The sequence below is a fragment of the Embiotoca jacksoni genome, unplaced genomic scaffold (genome assembly GCF_022577435.1).
Source record: "Embiotoca jacksoni isolate LCO1_2020_lvr unplaced genomic scaffold, fEmbJac1.0.p SCAF_20, whole genome shotgun sequence".
Taxonomy (NCBI): Eukaryota; Metazoa; Chordata; class Actinopteri; family Embiotocidae; genus Embiotoca; species Embiotoca jacksoni.
Window position 1 is genome coordinate 11,514,090 of NW_027185341.1, and position 10,235 is coordinate 11,524,324.

The 10,235-nt window shown below is 39.9% G+C and overlaps 1 protein-coding gene across 2 annotated transcripts; it reads right to left on the reverse strand.

The window, feature by feature from the left end:
* Positions 1-253: 253 nt before the first annotated feature.
* mettl9 (methyltransferase 9, His-X-His N1-histidine) lies at positions 254-7,836 on the reverse strand. Of its 2 annotated transcripts, XM_069156265.1 has the most exons (6): positions 7,612-7,835; positions 7,254-7,415; positions 4,751-4,941; positions 4,472-4,681; positions 3,438-3,622; positions 254-3,331 (listed from the first exon to the last, which is right to left on the reverse strand). In XM_069156265.1, the coding sequence occupies exons 2-6, from the start codon at positions 7,347-7,349 to the stop codon at positions 3,102-3,104; spliced, it is 912 nt and encodes a 303-aa protein (XP_069012366.1). In that variant the 5' UTR covers positions 7,350-7,415; positions 7,612-7,835; the 3' UTR covers positions 254-3,101. The 2 variants fall into 2 exon arrangements, with proteins under 2 accessions (XP_069012366.1, XP_069012365.1); XM_069156264.1 differs by having other exon boundaries at positions 7,254-7,836.
* Between the last annotated feature and the right edge of the window lie 2,399 nt (positions 7,837-10,235).

Sequence of the window (10,235 nt, forward strand, 5' to 3'; positions counted from 1 at the left end):
AAAAACAAATTGAATCTTTTTAAAAATGGCAAAATTTAAATGAAAAATATAGCTGATTTTAAAAATATTTTTTAGTCAAGTATCTTAAACAGTTTATTTAATTGTCATGATAGACTTTATCACTTTAAAACGTTTTCCATAATTGCACAAATTACAGGAAGATATTGAATATCACTGTGGACTCACTTTGCCCAAACTTTCAACTAACCCCTTTGAAAAATTATTGGGTAAATGAGAGCCAACAAAGAACAAGTGATGTATAATGTTTATTTTGGAACCTACAACATACTTTTACAAATATTGCATTAAATATGGCACAGTTTTGAATAGTCCAATGTCCACCATAACCCGAAAGCACACGACACTGATAGAAAATAAGACCATGTAACCTTTGAAAGAAGAAATAATGCAATCTTTCTCTTACAAATAGAGAGTTTGATTCATAAATAATAAAATAAACCCATGGTAGTTCAATAGACTAGCTTTTACTGCTTAATGTTACTTGGTTCCGGTATGACCAGTAACTTATGGTGGCTAATGTTGGCTAATTCTTTTTAGCTAGATATTGCTGTGTAACTGCCATAATGAGGCAGTATTGTGATTTTTAAGGCTTCTCTATTTGTCCAAAGATTAACCTTTCGTATTTGCATTAAAGCTGCACTGACAAGCATTTTATGGGAAATATAAATATGTGAAGAGACACTCTGGTTGCAAAAGCTGACAGGAAAGCTCTATGGGGCCTCTCGGTCAATTTTGGATCATTATTTTGATTTGATCTGACCCCTAACTTCACCTTCACAAACCTCCTTTTTTTAGCCACAACATTTTCGGTTCAAAACAGCAGAGAGAGAAAATCTGCAACTACCTGGTGAAAGCAGTGCATAACTTTTTTTTTTCTGTACTACAAAGCAGGATTTGCGGTTAGCGAGGTAACTTCTGGTTAAACTCAAAAGAGTTTTCAGAACTACGAAACTGGTTCACTTCTTACCGGGAACCTTCGCCATGGTAACTTATGTTGCAGAGCTAACCTGCTCTGGAGAAAATTATGTTCAAGATTTCAGATCAAAAAGTACCACCCGACTGATGAATCGGTTATCTCTGAAAAACATTAGCACCAATCAGAGAAGAACCCGTGGAGCTTGGTGAGTGAGACAGTCCTCTGTGGAGGGGAGAGTGTTCAGAGACCGACACACCTCAGTGGCTTTCCCCACGAAGAGTTTTTTATGTAATATAGATTATGTTTCATTGTCTTTTTACTGATATCATCCTACAGCAGAGACTGACTGAAGCCTTGACGCCTCTGACTTGTTATAGCCGTCATTGTACTCTGTCAGTACGTCAAGTCACCATTTTATTATATTTTTATATTTATTCCTTTATTTAAGTACCTGAAATAATAAGACTAAAATGTATGAAAATACATAGAATAACTAAATGAAATACATGCATGCAATTAGAGTCAGATCATATTATGCCTTTCAACCAGGGCAATATATTTACACAGTCTGTGTTTAAAAAAAAAAAATATTATTATTATTTTCTTTGCCAGCATATCTTTCCATCATTCAGTGGTGCTGCTTTCGGGTCGATTATGTGTTTAACTTCTTCATATTTGACTAAAATTATAGTTTGCTCTTAGTTTATGAAATACATTGCTCATGTTTGTGATCGGTCAGATGGGGCAAATACCTCCTCTCTTATGTGAACGCGCTTAGAGCTGCATTCAGAAACCCTGGGTTGACACAGTGAGTTGTTAACCACCTTCTTGTGACCGTCTAGCGTGATCTTGTTTATCAGGGTTTGATAAACCAGATAACGGAACGATATCGTGTGTATGTTGAACCGGCTTCGTAGTTCAGGCCTTAGGTAGCCAGAAATACGAATGACTGTTAATGTGGCTCTTTGACTGCTGTATGTGTAAAAATGGAACTATTGATCAGAAGCCTGGCTCCACCACACTATTGCTCACAACTTGATTTTCTTGGCTGTGATTCTAGTCTGTAAACCCAGTTCACATTAACACAGACACTCTGAATAGCGGAGCAATAAGTGACTAGTGCCATTGGCTTAATGGTGTTTTTTTTTAAAGGTGGTGTTTTTGTGTTTTGGATAGTCTCTGCGCATATAGTGTTCAATGCTCCAACAGTTTGGCCAAAATCAATTAATGTAGCTCAGAATATTATTCCTTAACTGCCACTTGTGGTCACAGTATAGTGGCAGTTTATAATAACTTAAGGAGAGTCGCTTTAAGAAAGACTTGCATTACTTTTGTCATGACAGCAGACAAAAGTATAAGCAGGGAAGTACAGGGAGCCCATTTAAAATGAATTAAATCAGGTCCTGGTCCTCTGCATTAGACACAGAAATTAAAGTACAAGTTCTACCAAGACTCAACCATGATCCCTCCCATTATTTTTTACAGAATGATGAAATACAGTAAACACAAAGACCTGACGGTAGAATGAACACCTACAACACGGTTGATATGTTAGAAGATTGAATCTTTGTTGGCATTTCAATACGGGCTAAAAAGCATTTCATTAATCTTTTTTTGTTGTTGCTTAAAACGTATCACTGTCACACATGATGGCTGGTAAACGTAGGAGTTACAGTACCTGAGCATCACATCTGACTTGCCGTTTCTAATCAAGTCAGAAATACTGTGTTTTATGATTAAAGCGTATGAAAATTGCACTAAAATCCCATCCAGGACCAACCTGAGATAATGACCAGGGTGTAGACTTTTGTGGCATCTAGCAGTGAGGTTGCAGATTGCATCCAACTGAATACCCCCCTCTCCCCTTCCAAGTGAATAGGAGAACCTATGGTGTTTGCCAAACTCCCTAAAAAAAACCTCAAAAAACTCAAGAATCAATGTTTGCTTTGTCTGTTCGAGGATACTATAGAGACATGGCTGTACAACATGTCAAAGAAAGAGGACATGCTTATGAAGAGATGAGGGGCTCATTCCAAGGTAAAAAGAGTTTCAGATGATTATACGCCAATAAAAAGATAATTATGAATAAGATCATTAATTGCAATACCCATAAATTCTACACACTGGTCCTTTAATTTACACATTTTCACAGACCATTTAATATTCACTGTGGAGATGCTTCACTGTTGTCTGAGGCCTTTAGAACAAAAACTGCATCATCAAGAACATAATAATCATTATACATGTCCCCCTCACACAGGTATGGCAGCCTGGTAACTGCTTCCACCTCGAGCCCCACCTGTCGGTAAACCTCATTGGACAGGTTGGTCACTTGCTCCTCCCACGTCTTTCCTTTCACTTTAAGGTGTTCTTTGGGACGCTCCCATCTCCCTCCTGTGAATACACACAGAGTGGTTTTGATTTGGATCATATATTAAATCAACAGAATGTGATGTGTCAATATTCTGTTGATCTGTGAAGCACTTGATTTCCGACTGACCGACTTCCACGTAAGGCTGGAAGGGAAGCACAGCAGCTAGGATGAGTCTTCCTGTCTTGGGAACAAGCGATTTTCTGATGTCTCGCAAAAGATGCAGAGGATCATCGCAGCGGTCCAGCAGGTTCAGACAGCTGATCACATCATACCGGAAACCAGTTCGCTGCCACTCATCGACACCCAGCAGTCTAAGATCAACAGGGGAAGACAGACGTAAGACTTGAGGTAAGCAAAGACAGAACTTTCAGATGGTGATATTTGACTTTTTGCTAAAGGGGACAAGAAATGATAAATTGGCAGCCATACATTCTAAAAAAAAAGAGAAAAGATTTCAAATCTTAGCCAGTAAACACACACCAAAAAAAGACCAGCTGCTCATTAAGGCTGGATAAAAAAAACTCTGAAGGGGAGTGGAATTACCTTTACTGTAACACCCCACATGAAAATTGCAGCATAATGTCCACAACACCAACTCCATTGGTAATTTTTTGGCTTAGCTTTGACTACGACATTTCCATTAAAAGTTTAACAACAAGGAGATAAGAAGTTGGTGTTTAAATACCCATACAGTGTTTGAGAAATGTCTGCTCACCTCATTACACTAAAACTACCCCAACTCAGCATTTGATGAGTTGATGTCAGGAACAAACTGGTTTGATCATACTTATCAAACAGAACTCTTTTTTAGTAGTTGTTTGTAATGCCTCCTCTCTGGTGGCGCTGCTTCATTTGTGGTGTTCCCCAAGGCTTCATCCTTGTTTCCCCCTTTTCTGTGTACATGCTTCCTTCAATTTTTATAATTAAACCACTAAACTCCGTCTCAAACTTTGTCATAGGTGTTAAAATGATCCAAAGAATTGTTTTTGTCAAACAGTTATACACAATGGTGCTTGAAAGTTTATTAACCCGTTCTAATTTTACACGTACATATATGACCGGAAAAAAAAAATCTGATTTTAACACAAGTCCTAAAAGTAGATAAAGAGGAACCAATTAAACAAATAAGACCAAAATAATATACTTGGAAACCTACTCACTTGTAATTCTTTCTCTGGAGGTGCCATTTCATGGGTAATGAAACCTCAGTTGCATAGACCTCATTGAAATGGGCTCCCATCACCTCTGTGACGCCCCCATCACCGGCTCCGAGGTCCAGGAGTCTCTCGGCCCTCCAGTCCGGGCCAATCCGGAGCAATTGTCGGAACTGGTCCGCAGAATACACAAACATAGATCCTCGACCCAGAAACCTGAGATGGAGACAAGGTCAGAGAAAGACGGACTACAGGTGAAACGGGAGATCAGCCTGCACCACTCACCCATTGATGGAGGTGCGTGACACCACAGGGCTGAGGACAGTTGATACAAAGGAGTGATAGAGCTGGGTGAACAGCCAGCCGGACTTCTCCACACTCCGCTTGAGAAAAGCCTTGGTGCCTGAGTCCAGGTGGCTCTGGATGAACAGGGGTTGCACCGCTTCTCCCAGCAGGTCAGGGCAGCACCGGTACCACTGGATAGGTAACGGGAAGGTAAAAGAACGATTGAGATTATGGGACGGATAGAATTTACAATTTTACAGACTTAGAATGAACTGTCTCGATACCTTGCGGCCTAATGGGTTAAAGGATCAAACCTTTCCTGCAGACGTAGCACGTCACTAAAGAGGCCGGACCCATCTGCTGGCTAATATCAGCTTATTTATGGGCAGAAATAGGTGACTTTGAGTCATCTATAATGGAATATATTTCAATTTCTCAACTTGAAGAATCATATAAACATAATTCGAATATGTTCCATTCAAGTTGAATAAGTACATTTAGAAACAGAATAGGTAATTAGTTTTAAAGTAGATTTCAATAAACTTGAAACTATGTAATGATATAAAATAAATAAATTTGCTCTGAAACTATATTTGATCCTCATGGAAAATTCAAACTACTGTATACGTCCACATCCAGTAATCTGAAATTCCGTTCTTGTCATTTAATTCAAGTCAGAAAAGCAGCTTGTCCAGCTCCTTAATTCCCCCTAAATCCAAGGTTCCTACTCTACATGGCAGCCCTAACGCTACTGGGAATTTAATCATTATACACACACACATATATATATACATACATACACACACACACACATATACATATATATATAACTAAAAATTACAAACACAAATCAAACAACATCTTTTTCAGCATTATGTTCTGTAAAAAAAAAGTTCTCACATTGGTACATGTTAGGCATTATATGGGGTACAATCAAAATGATGCGATATTGTTCCTGAGGCACACAGACAGAGGGCAGACTTTGTATCAAACTCAGAAAAGCAGCAACAGTGTCTCGAAATGCTTCAAGCAGGTCAGAAGTGCAACCAGGTGGATTTTCTTTAACTGCCCTCTGGAACACATACTTTTTCTTTTTACTTCAAGTACGCACTGCAGCTAGCGTCACAAAGTATGTACCGTCACATGTAGCATGCATACAATTGGGACATACTTCACTTCCATCATAAAAATGCATCTTGAACTTGAACGATATTTGTTGTGATCCGTAGCACGACATTTGAAGTAAAAAGAAAAATATTTGAAAGAGTACTACGCTTCTATTTAGCGCCCCTTTGTCGTCTTCTTCCTCCTTTTGCAACTTGCAACCGGGTGGAGCATCAGCACCACCAACTATCTCAGTCGATGTGATGCATCTTCCACTGTGCAGAGGATCATGGGCCAGAACAGCCAGAAAAGTATGCCTGCCTGCATACTGCATCCTGGTATATTTTGGCATACTACATTTGACATACTATGTATTAAGATGTACTAAATATTTTTCTGGCATACTAAATATTAAGGTAGTAAAGAATATTGGAACGCACAGTTTGATTCCAGGCTTGTGCACCATGAATTTGTTCCCCAGGGTAACACTCTCCACACAGTGTTCTAATGTGATGTTCTGAGGTGTCTACGGGAAAATATTCAGCACAAACTAAATGAACTGTAGCACAATGGCAATTGAGTTTCACCGACATGACAACGCACCTGCTCACTAAGCATTAAAATCCTAAAAGTCACGCACTTCTTTCCATTACCCCCAAAAATTGTACGCAAAGTCTAATGCACGCTCCCAACTGGAGGTTCAGATCGATGGTGAAATTGCAAACGCACATGTACCAGTTGTCACAAAAATGCATGTAACACAGGCGATGATGTTGATCAAGCATATCTTGGGATACTTATCTACAAAATAATTGCTTCTCCTTGCTCAGAATGAATGACTTTGCATTCCTCTCTTCATGTGTAACAGGAATAGTCTCAACTTTTTAAATGAATCCCATACAGCCAATCTAATGCACACCAAAAAAAAATGAAGAACTTTTGCAAACACTTCCATTATACAGGCCTACATTATAAATCTGCACAGTGGTATAAATATATGAAATTAAAGTATTATTCACTTTAAAATGCATGAGAAATGGGATTTTTTTTTGTTTTTTTTTAAGATCAAAATACAAATATGAAGACTCGCTGGTATGAAAAATACAGGATTCATCTTAGTAATCAAAGGCTATAAATAATGACAAGTTTTTGAAGATAATGCAACATAAAATAGCGAGAAGAGAAGTCTGGGCAGCAGCATCATCCCCTCTTTTATCTGCATTCATCTTTGACTTCCCTCATGGATTTGTCTCGGGGCAAATCCTACTGACAGTTTTTCCAAATCTTCTCTGTAAAGCTTATTTACTTTTCAGCAGCACACCCATCCGAGTCTAGTCTTCAAGGATGCATTTACCATGTTGTTAACCTCAATACGAGTCAAATTCTGACTATGGCTTACCTCCTGTGTGTCCGCCGCGGACGCTTCGCTCTCGCTCACCATGTTCAGAAAGAGCGAACGCACGAGCGGACTGCGGACGTACTTCCCCGTCCACATCCTCCTGACGGAGAGCAGAAACACGACGTAGCCCAGCAGCCACGCTACAAAAATCACTGTCCTCAACTGTAGATGACACATAATGGACAACAAAGTCTGAGCAGGGAAGGCTTGACTGTCAAGACAGCTGCTGCCTCCTTCGAGAGGAGGCCGACAGAGTGGCCAGTAATGTTAGCTCGGTGATAAAGGCAATAGCAGCCAATTGTAAACCGACACGCTTTTTAGGCATGTCTCCGGGCTCCAAGACAACAGACAAACAAACCTGAGGAGGGTGCGGTGGATTTAAGAAAGCCAGCTGCTATTTACTCGCCATCTTAGTCCTGTAAAACCATTTGTCTGTTCCTTAGTTACAAATCTATGGGAATCTTTCCGCGGTGAGGGTTTCTGCCTATTAGGACAACAAGTAGTCACTTCCGCATTGTCTGCTCTGAGCTTCCTGAGTTACACCTTTAAATGTTATTGTTTCTTCTTTCTCCTCTTTGGATTTTAAGGCCAGCTTGCATCCATAATGTTGCACTACTGCCATCTTTTGGTTCTCGTCACTTCCTACGGCTTCCGCTTTGTTCGATTCATTTTGTTCTCACTGGGAAGCTGACTAAACATCTTCTGCCTCGTCCCTTGTCCCCACACTCTAAAAATGACTTTAAATCCTGTTCCTGTCAGCCTGAATCTTCTCAAATCATTCATCGAGTCATTCCTCCCACAATTTACCACATGTTCTACAGTTTCTGCTAATTTGACAATGTGTCCTGTTGGCTGCTTTCCAAACACATGAAGTACAGTGTACAGCCCTACTGTGACCTATTCTTAACATGTTTATTATTGTTTTCTCTTTCCTTTGGTGAAGTTTTTTTTTTTTAAAGACTGCTCGGGCTGGAACGAGACCTGGGTCTGTCACCTGCTCCGAGTCAATAGCATCATATGGTACAGTCATTATTTGTCTCTTAATTTTGTTCCTCAGCACAGGGTTGCGTGTCCTCTTCAGTGCCGGTGCCACGGTCACACCAAACGAATCCGGGTTCTCTGCATGTTTTCCTGAATCCTATCTAACATGTGATGCAACATGGCAACTTTCTGTCTCTCCGTGTCGTCACCGTTTTGGCCTCTGGGCTGGTTTTTCAGTGAACTAAGGAGGAGGAGGAGAAACAGAGGAGCTCTCCGTGGGTGAAGGCGACGCCCCACCATCAAGGTCCTGGGACTGTTCTGTGTCCCTCTGGCTCGCTATCGCTCCCGTCCTGCTCAACCCGTCCTTTATCGACTCGTCAAGCTGCAATGCAAAACATGTGTTTTTGTTATAAAAGCTTTGACATTCGTGGGGCACTCTTTATTAAACTGTACACATACAAACACCAGTCATCAGTAACACACACATTGCTTTCAGAAGAATGATGCATGATGTGTTTTTTGAGGAATTCACAGGATGTGAGGATCCTCTTTTGCCTCACTGTCATGGGTCTCTTCTTCCTCCCAGAAACTCAAGGTTTCCCTTTTTTGGAAATACTGAGTTTGTAGTGAGGTGGCCCTCATCTTGACATCCTCCACAGCAAGCCACAAAAACAAGAGTACATTCAAGTTTTATAAAGAAAACAAATCATCCACCCTCATACGAATAGCAGTCCTCTTATATGTAAAAAAACATTGTTAAAGCTGATTATTTTGAAAAGTTTAAATCCACCATACTTTACATTTATGTTTAGCTTCTTGCAGACTGTCCTGCCTTTTGCTGGCATATACAGAAAAACTATATCAGTGGAATAGTGTGAAACCACTGGTAGGAATGGAGACAAAACACTCTGAGAGACTGATTCACAGCACTACTACAATAACATGCCAAAGGATGATTATATTTAATGAACCACGGAAATATTCACAATGAATCTGTCTTTTTCGTGTGTTTTTGTTTTGTTTTGAGAAACTCTGCTCTTGCCACCCAGTTGTTTTCGAAGTCAGTTTTAAAATGACTTGGCAACACAATTGCACACCTTGATACCCTAGAGGTGCATGCATCTTAGGAAAGGTCTCCCTGATTGGATTTTGGCTCATTTTTGTTTTGCATGTCACACACCCCTCTCTCTCTCTCTAGAGCAGAGGTCTTCAACAGGGTTCCGCAACCCCTAGGGGGTCCGCGAAGGTACAACTTTATCAGTTGTTGGAGCTGGATTTACAATCTCATAAACTTATACAAAGAGGCATGAAAGAAGATAATAACACAAGAGTTTGTATATGTTTACATACTGTTCCTGTTGCACACGAGCGGAGCGCAGCACAGTGACGCACGAGTTACATTGTTTGGTCAACTTCAGCACTTGTGTTACAAACGTTTTTGTGACCATTAGTACTTAGCTTAAAAAAAACAACTAAAAATACAAGATCTTTTCAAAACATTTAAAAAAAAAATGACAATGTCTACGTACACTGAAACAACTTTTTGAAACATTGAAGTTGTTTTTAGACACAGAAGCCGCTTTTTCATACTTGTAAACCAGGTCAAAAACTAGTATGTGGCCGGACAGTGTATGAAACACTACAGGACTTTTAATTTGAAATGAGGGCTTTTAATTTGAACCAAGTATAGGTAGTCCCTGCATTTGATCATTCAGTGATGACTTCATCAGTCAGTCATACAGCATTCAGTCCAACCAATGGCGCCACATTGTGGTCCAGCCAAAAAACTTTTCATTGGCGAACCAGCGGGAGGCTTTTATTGTGAAGCAGCTGCAATACATGTCACATGTTTATATGCCACTAAAATATGGGCAGTTTTAAACAACCAGATATTTTGGGCTAATCTGTAAAGTGATCTGTCTATCTGCAACTACCAGTAAGCCCCTGTCGGCTTAAGGAACTGAAGGATTGAAGGATTGAAGGATTCAACTCACATCAATT

Coding starts and splice junctions, on each gene's coding strand:
- mettl9 (XM_069156264.1), bottom strand. CDS start 7,430: ATGTGTCATCTACAGTTGAGGACAGTGATTTTTGTAGCGTGGCTGCTG. Junction 4,942..7,253: donor CCGCGGCGGACACACAGGAG/GTAAGCCATAGT, acceptor TTACCTATCCAG/TGGTACCGGTGCTGCCCTGA. Junction 3,623..4,471: donor CTCCAGAGAAAGAATTACAA/GTGAGTAGGTTT, acceptor TGTTGATCTTAG/ACTGCTGGGTGTCGATGAGT.